The sequence below is a fragment of the Thamnophis elegans genome, chromosome 4 (assembly GCF_009769535.1).
Source record: "Thamnophis elegans isolate rThaEle1 chromosome 4, rThaEle1.pri, whole genome shotgun sequence".
NCBI lineage: Eukaryota > Metazoa > Chordata > Lepidosauria > Squamata > Colubridae > Thamnophis > Thamnophis elegans.
In genome coordinates, this window is record NC_045544.1 from 19,033,355 (window position 1) to 19,048,040 (window position 14,686).

Below are 14,686 nucleotides of genomic sequence, written 5' to 3' on the forward strand. Positions count from 1 at the left end.
TCACCCCCCCAATAATCAAACTTAGATAAATTCAACTAAGTTCTTTTTTATTAACCTTTATATATAACCAAATAATTTCTAATCTTCATTTCATAGGTACCATTCAATATTCATATCCAATTACTACTTGTCATACCAATACATATGTATACATTATTATCATTATCAGTTATTTATTTGACCCTATCTATTGTCACTAAATTTCACTAAATTTCACTAGTTTTAGATTATACATTTTCATCTATCAACCTGTATCTTTCCAGTAGCAAAATAATCTCATGTCTTCTGCCATTTGTGGTATCAGTCCTCTAATCATCTCCTTAATCAAATTTGCATGGACTCCTCTTTGCAACTCATTGCTTATTGAGTCTCTCATATGATTTCGACGCCCTTCTTCTGTTTCATTCATCAGCTTATCTTTAATTGTCAGTGGTGTTATCAATGATGTTGCTAATAAAATTACTCTCTTTAAATCCATAAATTCTTTTGTTTTTTCTTCTTCTGTATTTTGCCATCTGGGGTAGAGTTCCCCTCCATTTAATTCCTCTTTCTGTATTCCACTCTTTCCATTTCCAGACACAAACCAATCACCATAGATATCAGTGGATTTGATTACTTTGTGGTCATTTTTCTCTTTGGTTTTTAGGACTCTAACCTCCACTTTTTCCACTTGATAAACATCTCCAACTTCTTCATCATATTTTACTGTTAGATGCTCTAGATTTTCCAACTTCTTCATCCTCTCAAATGTGTTTGATAATTTCTGAATTATCTTTTTGCAAACTTAAAGCTTCTTTCTGATGTTGAAGTTGTGCCATAATTTCCAGCTGACAAATACTGTTAGATCCTCTAGATTTTCCAACTTCTTCATCCTCTCAAATGTGTTTGATAATTTCTGAATTATCTTTTTGCAAACTTAAAGCTTCTTTCTGATGTTGAAGTTGTGCCATAATTTCCAGCTGACAAATACTGCTGCTCTGGCTTGAAGGATTTTTACAAGGTTAAACATAAATTCACAGTAAAATCTTCTTTTCACTTTCTCTGCTTAGAGATATAGTTCAAAAGGATACCTGAGTAAACAATTTGGTTCTTATCACTCTCTATAAACAAACTGTGAGACTTTGACTTGCCAAGACTGTTCAGTGAGGAAAGTGAAAGTGCTTTGTTCCCAATACACAAGCCTCCAGCCTCCGAGCAGCAGCACTAACTTTCCCTCTTTTGTTAGAAATCTCTTTGTTTCCTTCTTTTCTTTTTTTATATTCCAAGTTAAAAAAATAAAAATCAAATTCTTGAGTAAAATAGAGGAGAAAAAGAGGAAAACGCACGTAGTAATGAGGAAGGAGAATTTTAGTCCATAGGTTGCAAAAATAATAATAATAAAAAGATAGAAGAAAACTTAATCCATTCATTTTAAAAGGATAATAAATTCCATCCATAAAAATAGCATTTAAGAGCAAGATAACACACTGACCAAAACCATTCAAAGCTTAATTCTGCCGCTTATTTCTTCTGTTCTCAAATTTAAATTAATTTTAAGTTTTTTGTAGGCAGTCTCTTTTAAAATGGTAAAAATTCCTCACCAGCTGTAAACACTTTCTCTTTCCATTTCCTTCCATTCGGAGCTGTCCCAACTTCATCAGCCTAGGGGTTGTGCTTTTATCGCCAGCTAGAAGAACTTCTCCTGGGTCAATCAGGGACTTGGCGGTGTCCCTGAGATCAGCAGGACGTATTCTTCCTGTTTGCCATCTCTGCGGGACTGTTTAGGTCCGATTGGACCACTCAGCGATAAACGTTTCGGCAGCGATCTCAGAGCATTGAGATCGCATGTCCGTCTCGTAACGACGTTGGATCCTCCTCTTCCTTCCCGCTAGTTTTAAGGTTGACTGCCTTCGAACCTAGAGGGGGTAAATACCCATGAAGACTAACAGGCCTTGAAAATCTGATTCTATAGGAATGTACCTACTTCTCTTTTAACATGGGTGGCCATTGACAAATGTGAAGACATTAAATGCTATAGTTTTAACTATGGAGGACATTCAACTGTATTAAACATCTGAGACACTCTACTCTAAATCAGTGTTTTTCAACCTTTTTTGTGCAAAGGCACACTTTTTTCATGAAAAAAATCACGAGGCACACCACCATTAGAAAATGTTAAAAATTTTTAACTCTGTGCCTATATTGACTATATATAAAGTCTTTTTCCCACGGCACACCTTACACTATGTCACAGCACACTAGTGTGCCGCGGCACAGTGGTTGAAAAACACTGCTCTAAATTAACAAAATAGTTCCAAGACATGTGCTGTTTACTCTGTTTGAAAGGAGTTTTTTAAACAATGAAGTACTAAGTGTATCTTGGATTTTATTGCTATAATTGGGATTTTCATTGGTAATACATGCTCTCTGAATAAACAATGCAACAACAATATGTATTTCCTTTTTTGGATTTTCAGGACCAAGTTTAGAGTTTAAAGATGAAGTTGAAGAATTGCAGGACCAAGCAAACAAACTTACTACATTGGGTGTCAACAAAATTATTGCACTTGGTCACTCTGGTTTTAAGGAGGACCGACGCATTGCTCAGAAAGTTAAAGGCATAGATGTTGTCATTGGCGGACATACAAACACATTTCTTTATACAGGTATGTTATTCCTTCACACACAAAAAGGATTTTATATAACCTTGTGCCAAATATTGTAATTCCTCACACTCAGATCCATTTAAGGAAGTCGGCATGTATTTATATGGTTTGTATAAATATCAGTTGCTTGTATAAACAGAATAGTTTGGGCAACTGTAATCCTAAGTGAACTTGCTAATAAATCTGGCATGAATCCCTCTTTCCCATTGGTTTGAGTAGTATAAAAAGAAAAGTCATGAGTTCAATAATGGCATATTTTATAAATTCAGCTTGATGTATAGTTTGCTTTTCAGTTTGTTAGGCATCAGAGCTTCAATATGGTCTCAGGAAGTTCATTGATTATAGTTTGCTGAAGGATATAAAAGTGCTGAAACTTAAATCTAATATTCCTTGCTTAAATAAACCATTTTTCTCTCTCCCCTTAATTTCTTTCTTGTATTCATGTCTTATCTTTGTTCTACAATATACCAGTATTTGTCAATCTTCTCTTCTGTTTCCCCCCCCCCCGCCTGCCACAACTGTACACCCCTTAATAGTTATGCACAGCGAGTGTGGCAAAATTTCCTGCATCTGAAATGTTTAAGGGTTCTGAAGGATAGCGCTTGACTTGTGTCCATTCAAAGTTATGATAACGGTGCTCAAAAATGTCATTTATGAACGCTCCCCACACACCTGTTGCAGCGTCACTGCGGTGACATGATCAAAGTTCAGTTGTTGGCAATCAGTGTGTATTGTTGCAGTGTCTCATGTGATTGTTGTTCATGATCTTCCCAGGGCACTTCTGACAAGTTGCTTAACAACTGCATGATCTGTTTAATAACCATGGCAAAAAAAAAGTTATAAAGTTAGGCACAACTCGCTTAACGATGGAAGTGAGGGAAGTTCCGCTCCCAATTTTGGTCATATGTAAAGGACCAACCTATATTTTTTAAAGCTGTCAGAACTCTCCACAGCTTGATTCATAATTATCTTCTAAGTATGATATTTCTCAGGAAGACGAAAGTGGGGGAAATGTATTTTTTGACATGCTCCCTTGTAATGTCCAGAGTGGATAAATAGAATAGCAATAGCAGTTAGACTTATAAACAGCTTCATAGGGCTTTCAGCCCTCTCTAAGTGGTTTACAGAGTCAGCATATTGCCCCCAACAACAATCCGGGTCCTCATTTTACCCACCTCGGAAGGATGGAAGGCTGAGTCAACCCTGAGCTGGTGAGATTTGAACAGTCGAATTGCAGAACTGCAGTCAGCTGAAGTAGCCTGCAGTGCTGCATTTAACCACTGCGCCACCTTGGCTCAGTGGTGGGCCTCAAATGTTTCAGCAATGGGTTCTCTGCCTGGTTGCTGGGTGGGCATGGCCATTGTGAGAGTGGCATAATTGGCCTCCTGCACCACAGCAGGCAGGGGGGCATTTTTGCCTTCCCCAGGCTCCGGAGGCTTTCCTCAAGCCTCTGGGAGGATGAAAACTTCCTTCCTCTGGAGAGCTCTGGACGGGGCAGGGTGGATGGGTTGAGCCAGAGGTGCGATTTGGAGGTTTTCCGAACCAGCATAATGTTAGCTACGTTTTCTCCCAAACCTGGGCAAACCCATAGCAGCCCACCCCTAGATAAAGTGGGCACACTCCAGGTCCCTTCCCTTAAACATCACCATCTTGTGGGTTCTTAGAAGGAAGCTCTTTCCATTGCAGCCTCTGTCCTTTGGAACGACCTCTCCCTTCTGCAATCTGACAGACTCCTTTCCCTTTATTCTTCCTAGAATTTATTTTAAGACCCCGCTGTTCCATTAAGTGTGGAAGTTAGGGCAGGGTCTGGGTGGGATGAAAATGAGGATGAATGCTGGTTCGTTCTACTTCTACTTTTATTTTTACTGGTTTCATACTGTTTTATGCTATTTCATTGGCTGCAAGCCTTCTGGAGTTGTTTTTAAGATGGGCGGCATCTTAACACACACGAACCCGCTAATGTCTTACTTTATGATACATGCAGTATGTACGCGGCTTGTTTTGCAAATTTGGCCTGTGGAATAGTCCGTTCCTTGTGGTTTTACTTGGCTCTCTCCATTGTTTTGGAATTGAGCCTGGCATCTGGTTTCTCCCAATTTGAAACACATTGTTTATATATTCCAGAACACCCAGCTACACTAAAATGTCCACTTATCTTTTGTCCCACAAAAACGGATGTGCATTAATACAGGCTGCTTCATCTGAGTATACTCTAGAACCTATTTCAGCAATCTGAATAAGATACAGGATAGCTAAGTAACAGCACCATTTCCTCCTTGAGTTTTTTGGCTGCTATTAATAAATGCCTTTGGGAGCTGTTGAAGAGTTTAGTTTGGTGGCAAATAGGAATGTTTGTGCCAGGAGGCAGAAAGAAGCATTCACGACAGGAAGCGGTTGGCTGGCTGACTAGGAAGGAAATTTTAAAAAACGTAGTAAGAGGTTTTTCCAGGACACTCATCAATGTTTGGGTAACTCTTTCAGGTTGGATAAATATTTCAGGCTGAAATATTTCTTGATTTAATCTTCAGTCTGAAAATAACTTAGCACCTTTAGAAAATGCAATAAAACAGTTAGTGTCCCGTTAAATGCAGGTGTGGTGTCATTGAGTAAGGTACGTTAAAGGCCAATGGCAGCTAAAGAACTGGCAACTGTGCTTTCTCATTTTTGCATATATATGTAATACTTGGGTTTGCATGTACAATGTACTTGTACACTGAGAGTTTCTGCAACTGAGACAAATTCCTTGTGTGTCCAATCACACTTGGCCAAATAAAGAATTCTATTCTGTTCTGTTCCATTCTGTCCCGCCTCGCCCCGCCCACCCCATCCTGCCCAGTCCTGCCCCATCCTATCCTATCCTATCCCATCCCATCCTCTTTTCTTTTGGAATATGTGTTGCAAGTGCAACATCTTTTTAAAGGTCTTATTTCTTCCATGTTCCAGTTTTCCAAAGTCAGGAACCAAACCCAAGACTACATATTCTGTTTCTGCATCAAGGTTTTTTCCGTCTTGATTTCCACCAGCTACTCTTTTTTTAATTTTTTTTAAAAATTTTTTAAATGTAATAATTCCATCTTCCATTAAACAGTTTCAACTTGGTACAAATATCTTTGTGCAGTAATAGTCAACATTTATAACAGTATTCATTGCACTGAATTCTCTGATCTTACAATACTAATATTTAACATAATAATCCTATATACTTTTCCCTCTTAACCTATCTTCTAATTGGAATATCACAGTAATATTAAACACAATCCTAATATCATCATCATCATCATCATCATCATCATCATCATCATCATATTGTTTACATCTGTCTCTTAGTCTATTTATATCTCACTGATCTCTTTCTTTTATTTCTAACTTCTGTTTTTATTCTCCAACCATCGATAAAATAATTCCTGTGTCATGTAATATTCAATTTGTTCTTTCTCCTTAATTGCAAGCATTCATCTATTCATTTCTGCACATTCTAATATTTTCTTAATCACATTCTCATCAGTAGAGATCTCTCCACTTTTCCAGTTTGGTGCAAATACAATTCTATCTGCAGTTAATACATGAATAATTAGATATGCATTCCCTTTACTGTAGGTTTTTAGGTAAAATCCCCAACAAAAATATTTCTGTTTTTTAATCATTATGCTGCTTTATCATCTTTTCCAGCCACATATGTATTTTGCCCCCCCCCCTTTTTTTTTTGCTTCTACACATATGATAATAATGTCCACTACATATGATAATAAGAACCAGGTATCTGATTTTTTTTTCCCAGCTACTCTTTTATTTCCCAGAATCAGTGTAATGTGGGAGGATTCATTTTGGTCTCACCTTTAAGCTTTCTAAAATAGTTTAAGAACTTCAAGATACAAATGGATAAAGCCTTGGGTGAGGCAGTAAACTGGATTTAAGAGGAAAAAAGAAGAGATGATTAAGAGCCTGTGTGGGCCCAGATCTGACACAAGCCAATAGGTTCTTAAAACACTGACTTCTTTGTTCTCGGGTCTTTTTGCAGATGTGGTGCAGCTTAAAGAATTTACTGGCAGGAACTTCTAAAGCAGTGCTGCACATCCTAAATCATTTTTCTTCCTAATAAATTAATGATTCAGCCTTCATTCCAATCAACCATTAGGATTACTAACAGAATTATGCTTTTAGGCAAAGAGTTGGGAAGCAAAGGAGGAGTTGCAATGCCGGGAGACCAAAGATGGATACACCAACACAGAAAGAAGAGGGACTAATTTATTCACACCCACTCTTCAGGGTTCTCAGGGACAGGGCTTTAAAGCAAATGATTCTTTTGATCTCGTTCGATTTTTCCACATTCAATATAATCCAATTATATTGCCCAGCAAAAATGAGAAGTCTGCCTGGCAGTAGCGGTTTATGGATTATGGCCTCAACAGATGACTCTGGAATGCTAGCTCCAGCTGAGGAAGCTGAGTCAGTCCTTCTCCTTTCCCCAAAGTCACCTCCTTGGCTTTCCAGCTGTTATGGTCACCTGGAAACATGAGGGAAACTCAGCTCAGTTCCCCACCAGAGGTAGAATATGGCTTTGAAAGGTTGCTCTAAGCCAGTGTTTCTCAACCTTGGCAACTTGAAGATGTCTGGACTTCAACTCCCAGAATTCCCCAGCCAGCATTCGCTGGTTGGGGAATTCTGGGAGTTGAAGTCCAGACATCTTCAAGTTGCCAAGGTTGAGAAATACTGCTCTAAGCAGTCTTCCCTTTTCACTTTCTCTTGTCTGGTAAAGAGAAAGCTTGGGCAAATGACTGGTAAATTATACTATTTGTATAATTTACACAAATAGTCCTCTGGACCATTGGGTCCAGAGCAGTGGTGGGTTGCTAGCCAGTTTACTACTGCTTCGCTTGCGCTCACACGCAATGCTTCTGCACATGCACAGAAGTGTCTGGGCAGGTGGGTGGAGCCTGCTGCCGTCACTACCGGTTCAGCCGAACCGGGACCAACCCACCTCTGGTCCAGAGGCTCAATCAACATCACAGAGGCAACATCAACGTGGTCCCTTGCTAAGCAAGAGGGTTGCTATATGAGTCACGCCCAATTTTAGGACCATTTTGCCGTGGCTGTTAAGCAAATCACTGAAGATGTTAAGTGAATCATGACATCATTAAGCAAATCCATCTTCGCCCATTGACACTGCTAGTTGGGAAGATCACAAATGGCAATTGCATGATCCCAGAATGCTGCAATCATTATAAGTACATGCCAAACATTAGAATTCTGGTCACATGACCGTGGGGATGACTTGTATCTGGAAGCCTGGTCGTAAATTACATTTTTCTGTGCTGTCAAAACTTTGCTAAATGAATTATTGTAAGTTGAATACTAGCTATATTAGCTAGTTATACCATGTCATTTTTTAAAAAATATTAGTACCTACACCTGACTCAATTCTCAAAATTGGTCTTTATTTCAATTGAATCTTTAATATGAAACAACACTGTGCCAAAATTGTCTGTCCATCCAGTCTCTCAGAGAGAGTTTATTGTGGTGTGTGTCTGTGTGTTTCTGTGTCTCTTGTTGGACCTGATGACAGGCCTTCCTGGAGGTGACCCCCTTTCTAGGAATATTCTCCCTGCAGGCAGATTGTCCTGCTGGCATTTTCTAAATAAGCTAAAGCAGTGGTGTTTCATTTAAGCTACGAGGTGCCTGTGAGGCTTTCAACAATTTATTTAGGTTTTTTAATAGGTAGGTTGTAGGTTTGTCTGTATATGTGTGTCACCTAGCATCCTTCCTGATTAGGATGGGCTACAAATATTATAAATAAATAAGCAAGCACTCCAGCAGCGTGATTTTCCGAAATGGAGGCGTTCCCTGCATGGGAAAAAAAAAATCCCACGAAACTCCTTCTATGGCCGAGAATGCAGGAGACAGCTGGCTGAATCAATAATACTGACGTAATTCAAGGAAGTGATGAAAAGGAACTTGAGAAATAAATGATCTATGCTTTGCTCTGCTTTTTACTTCAGTTGCATTGTGAGTCTAGGGAGCAGAGGCGAACCATCTTGATGCTCTGATCAGCAATGCTTTGGGGAGGCAGCCGAGGAAAGGTCCTTGGCTAGAGATTAATGAATGAAAAGTTTGTCCTTCCAATCTGGAGAGGTTGGGAACTTACAGAATTAGTCAGCCGTTGTTATTCTCTTTGGGATTGATTTTAATAACGGAAAACCAAGTCCATGCCATAAGTACATAGGTCACAATTTTATTCATATGAAATCTCTGCCAATTGGCTAAGTAAGTAAGTAAGTAAGTAAGTAAGTAAGTAAGTAAGTAAGTAAGTAAGTAAGTAAGTAAGTAAATCTTTATTACGGTCAAAGACCAGCAATACGCATTCGTTTTTACACTGTTAAAAAATACTGACATTAAGATATAATTAAAAGGCATTGACGTTAAAAATGCAAAATAACATACATGTATGCCAATTGGTTTGTTCTGTATTCACAGTTCTGAAGACCATTCTTCATTCTTGCCTTGGTTCCTTTTTTTTTTTTTAAAGGAAATCCACCTTCCAATGAAGTACCAGCAGGTAATTACCCATTTATGCAGTTATCCGATGATGGACGGGAAGTGCCTGTTGTTCAGGCATATGCCTTTGGAAAATATCTCGGCTATTTGAATGTCGTATTTGATGATAAAGGAGATATAATCAAAGCATCTGGAAATCCCATTTTATTGAATAAGGATATTCCTGAAGGTATGGAATTGGGAAGGGGATGGGAAATGTCTTTAAGTATCAACTGAATAAATATGATCTTTCGAAACGTAATATTATTATATTGTATACTGTATAGATGATTATGTCACTGGACACATAGTTTGATTTTCTCTAGGAGAAGCCTTCTGAAAACCATCTGCATAATATCAACAAGATAGTTATGAGTCTTTTTTAAAAACATGAAATATAGTATAAGGCAGCATATGTGTGGCATGTCCCAAAGGTGCTTTTTCAAGAGGCAATTGGACTTTCTGGTTTTAATTTGAAGATATTTTGCTTCTCATCCAAGAAGTCTCTTCAACTCTGAAGAAGCTTCTTGGTTAGATGTGAAACATCTTCAAATTAAAACCAGAAAGTCCAATTGCCTCTTGAAAAAGCATCTTGGGGCAACCATGATCTGGATGACTGAGAATCTCCATCGACGTGGCATATTTTTGATGGATTTGTGAAAGAACAGCAAAGGCTTTCCATTTTGTTTACCTTGATTACCCATTCTGCACCGACAGTATCTACATATAAACATAAACATACCGGTAGTGGTCTGGATTTTATTATTACTCCCTTTCATAGAAATATATTATTTTTGTAGATCTGGATCAGTTTCAAAGCATTACTTTAGATGTACCCACAGGCTGGTTTCTATTTTTTTCCAGGATTGCGCTATTTGTTGTGCAATTTTGGGAAAAGTCACATTTGGATAAAGTACTGACACAGGCTATGTGTGAACACATGTGCATTCCAAATCATCTTTTTCTTTGAACATGAAACAGCAATGTTTTTTCCCTCTTCCATGAATTTTCTCTGTCATAACTACTTTGCAAGTACTCTTTGTCTTGAAAATAATCTTATGCCCGATATGAAGAGAAGGAAGATTGCTTTTGAAGAAAGCTAAATCCAAGTTGTCCACAGCCTTGACATCTACCGTATTATTGGAGAAAAAGACACACCAGAGTATAAGACACACTAAGGTTTTGAAGAGGCAAATTTAAAAAAAAAAGTTTTTGCATTCTGCAAACTAGGATGGGCCAAAAAACGCCCCCAAAATGGCCCATTTTCCGCAAAAACAGGCCCGTTTCCCGCTCCCAAAAAGAGGAATAAATAGCCTTTAAGAGGCTTGTAGAGGGCTCCTGGGGGTGGGGTGGGGCCAAAAACAAGCAAAAAACAGCCTATTTTTCACTCATTTCTGCCCTCCCCAGCCCACAGGATCACTCTGCAAGGCTCTTAAAGGCTATGTACAACCATTTTGATGAAGGGTTTTATCAAAAGGGTGGGGTTTCAGGAGGCAAAAAATGCTGTACTCAGTGTATAAGACGCACCCAGATTTTCAGACTCTTTTTTGAGGGGAAAAGGTGCGTCTTATACTCGGAAAAATACGGTAATTGTGAAATCCTTTCAAAACTAAATTTGAGATTATTTCTGAGTTTTCATTTCTGTTGCATTCTCTTTGAGGTGGTTAAATATCAACCCCACTGTAATGCTATGTAGTAAAAAAATTAAGATTTCCCCCATATTTATATATAATACTTGAGTTTAGAAAGCAAGAAAGTGCTTTGGAGAATAAGGGAGATGCAGATACAGTTCCTGTCTGCAGCACCTTAATCCAGCTGGGTCAATCACCTAGCACAAATCTCATAGGAGTTGCAGATGGCCATCACACAGTCTCGGTGAGACATTGCGGGACCCCGGTCTCAACTGTGTTATATAATCACAACTTTTGTTTTAGATCCAGCTGTGAAAGCAGAAGTCGACAAAATGAAGATTCAGCTACAGCATTATTCTTCGCGAGAAATAGGGAAAACAATTGTTTACCTAAATGGAACGACACAAGCTTGCCGCTTTCACGAGTGCAACTTAGGAAATTTAATTTGTGATGCTGTGGTAAGGAACCAATAAATTGGAATGCAAATTCCAAATTATTCTGTACTGGATGACCTGAAACATAGTTAAAGGTACATTGCTTGCTGTGGTAGGTACACACCCTTAACATTGAAATCAGAGAACTTCCATAGTTTCAGAAAGACTATTAAAGTATAGAATTAATCCTGAAGTTTTATTTATGCACAGCTAAAGCTGGAATGTGTCCAGGTAACCTTAGTAAACCTTAGTTACGATTGAATCTAAATCTTATTTTGCCCAACATTTGCCAGCAGCTGCAGGGTGATGATAGATCAGTTACATAGGCCTTGGCTTAGAAAGCCCTAATAGCTTAGCAAAGCTTCTACCATGACTGATTTTAGTTCCCTATCTTCCTTCCAAGCCCTGCCTCTTTCTTCTTGTCTTGCTTTATCTACATCATGGATGCAGGGACGTGCAGTCACTAGAGGCAAGGGAGGCGTGGCTTCACCAGTCATGAGGAAAAGGAAAGAATTTTAAAGACTTTTTAAAAAATAATTAAAGCCAAAGTAGTTGCTGCCAGATTCACAGTGACTTGGAACAGTGCTTTGTGTTAACCATAGGAGGAGGCCAGAGAACTAGGGGCCTCTTTTGCATAAGGAATTTTTCACCTTTTAAGAGTTAAGCAAGGGTTAACAAGCAAAAAATTTCTTATGCAAATGAGGCACGTATTCTCTCGCCTCCTCTAGAGGGCATTTTAAGAGGCTTTTTAGAGTTCTCTGGGAGCAACTAGCTCAGTCTGACTCAGAGCTCTGGCCTTTCAAGAGGGGAGGGCAGGGCAGGGCAGGGCAGGGAGAAGCAGAGTTGAAATCTTCTCTGATACAGCTGGAAAAGGTCCATGTGTGGGGAGGGGGGGAGGAATTCAAAAAGTTTGATCCGAAGGCAGCAGGGGAAGGGGGGGGTATGGCAGAAGAGCTGCTTTCAAGCCTTTGGAAAATATATCCAATCCAACTTCTGTGTTTGTGTTTGAGAGTGAGTGAATGAGAGAGGGATCCAAGTTCTCTGTGTGCGTGTGTCTGTTTGAGAGAGGGGGGAGGGAGGGAGAGAGGGAGGAAGGAGGGGGAGGGAGAAGAAAAAGAATGGGAAAACTTATTTTGCAAGGGGGAAAAATGCTGTCGCTTTCAATCGGAACTGAGCATGCCTGGCTGTGGAATTCTGGGAGTTGAAGTCCACAAGTCTAAAAAGTGCCTCACCAGCCCTAAAGCTGACCGCACGTCACTGCATGGATGCCTCAGATTCTGATTCTTCTCCCCTGCATTTTGTTTGGCTTCTCCTTCCTCCTCCTCCTTGCCATCATCATTTCCACAGGTCCCAACCAGTTTTCTGCCTTCTATGCTTCATCCCTACTGCTGCTGGTTTTGGTGGCTAATTTCAGGTCCTCCTCCCCCTGCTCTGTTGTCACATCTCCATCCTGCCTCTATCTTACTAAATCCCACTAGCCGTGTCATTCTGTGGTGCTTTTTCTCCCAGCTGCATCACCCTTGGTGCATTGGCATTAACAAAATTATGTACCTAGAAATCGTATTGTTCTTAAAAGAAGAGCCCTCAACTTGCAGACAAAGTGGAGTCAGCTGGGAGGCCCAATACAACCAAGAGGTTTCTCCCTCAGGGCCAGTTTCTCTACAGTCATTGCCCCGCTTCTCATCTTGCCTTAAAATAGGAAATAATCTTTATCTCTGATGAGAAGCTACTCAGGATAAAGGTCTTTTTCCTAAAAAAAAAAAAAAAACCTTCAGTAAGGCTTCCAGAAGTATTGTTAAGGGCAATCTAAAAGAAAGCTACTATTGAAGAGGAATGAGCCTTCTCCACTCAATTTTATGTCTTTCTTTTTTTAAAAAAAGTATTTCCACACAGATACCATGTTTTCCCAAAAATAAGACAGGGTCTTATTTTCTTTTGACCCCCCCAAAAAGTGCTTGGCCTTATTTTCGGGGAGGCTCTATTATTTTTAAGGTGCCAGAGGTGGTGAGGATGGCCACCTCATGGCTGCTGCTGTGTTGCAATATTTCAGGGGAGGGCTTACTTTAGCGCATGTGCTTAAAAGCGTGATTGGGCTTATTATCCGGGGAGATCTTATTTTGGGGAAAACAGGGTAGCAAAAGAGCTCCCTTTGGCATCAGTGGAGACTCTTAGAAAGCCACATTGCCAGACAGAGGGGAGAGGTCTTTTGAGGAGGGGGTGCTGCAAGGACGGAAGACTTGTAGCAGAACTATTTTACTATAAGTTTGTTTGGTTGTAGTGGAAAATAGCTGTGCTGCTCGATATCATCCCAGGAGTTCTAGTTTTGATACACCGATGTCCTTAAAGCTAAATGAAAAGGATAGTGGAGGTTTAATTTTACATTTTTTTTCTTTGTGAATGTTTTTAGGTTTACAATAATCTGAGACATCCAGATGATAAAGAGTGGAATCATGTTTCCATGTGCATCATAAATGGTGGAGGAATACGGTCACCTATTGATGAAAAAGCCAATAATGGTATGCGTAATTTCCAGAGTTTTTACACCACGCCTCTTAATTTTTTCTTCGTTTTATATCAGTATTTAAGGTTTGACTTGTATCCACTCTATTCAACTTACTGTCATAGTTTTCTAAAAATTTCCAGGCGTTGAAACTTCAACTCTCGACTTCATCCTGTTTGAACATCCTGTATTTAGTTTGGATGAACATGCTGTCCAAAGCTACCATGATTCTTGCCTGATAATGAAAATTAGCAAAAATCCCTCTTTTGCAACTTCCTTTCCAGAGAAAAAAAGCTCCTTCGTCCATTAATATTTAAAAACTATCAGATTGAGCTTTATTGAACATCTTATTTTTATTTCTATTGTTTTGCTGCAAATATCTTGTCCAAACCCTTTGTGGCACCACTAGTTTTTCTCTTGGAAAATCATCTACTGATAATCATTTTTATCCACATTGAAAAACATTACTTATAGATTTTTCTGATTCTTATTATCTTTTTATTGTGTTTAACTCATTCTTTAAATATAATTTAATTTTTATACTGCAGTGCACTGGAGACCATGAGATAGCATGGGTAGAAACCACAAAAAAATGAAATTAACATTTTAACAAATTAAATTAACAAACATCTCAATATTTGGTTGGGGTTTTCATGGGGATGAAATAAACTAAAGTCCAGATCCCAGGGCAGGTCCAGTATAATTCAGCACAGACATTCATCTAGCCTTGGTAGTAGAGATGATAATCAATGCAGGGCAGACAGTTGAGGTCTTCTGTAAACTCCTGTCCTAATATCTTTTTCCTGGACCTACCCTGTGCTACAAAAACAGTGTTGCTGCAGCCACACAATAAACAAAATGCTTCAGTATTTATATGCTGGGATGAAGAGAAAGATGATTGTGAATGGCGGGTCAGTTCTTAGCATTAAACTCTTTTTGAATCGA

General features: G+C 39.1%; 1 protein-coding gene across 1 annotated transcript in view; it reads left to right on the top strand.

Annotated features, from left to right (window-relative positions):
* The window catches only part of NT5E (5'-nucleotidase ecto), a 36,730-nt gene that overhangs the window by 16,693 nt on the left and 5,351 nt on the right, over positions 1-14,686 (top strand). The window contains 4 exon segments of the mRNA XM_032215666.1: positions 2,457-2,645; positions 9,169-9,366; positions 11,111-11,265; positions 13,649-13,757. Coding sequence (XP_032071557.1) covers positions 2,457-2,645; positions 9,169-9,366; positions 11,111-11,265; positions 13,649-13,757 — 651 coding nt within the window.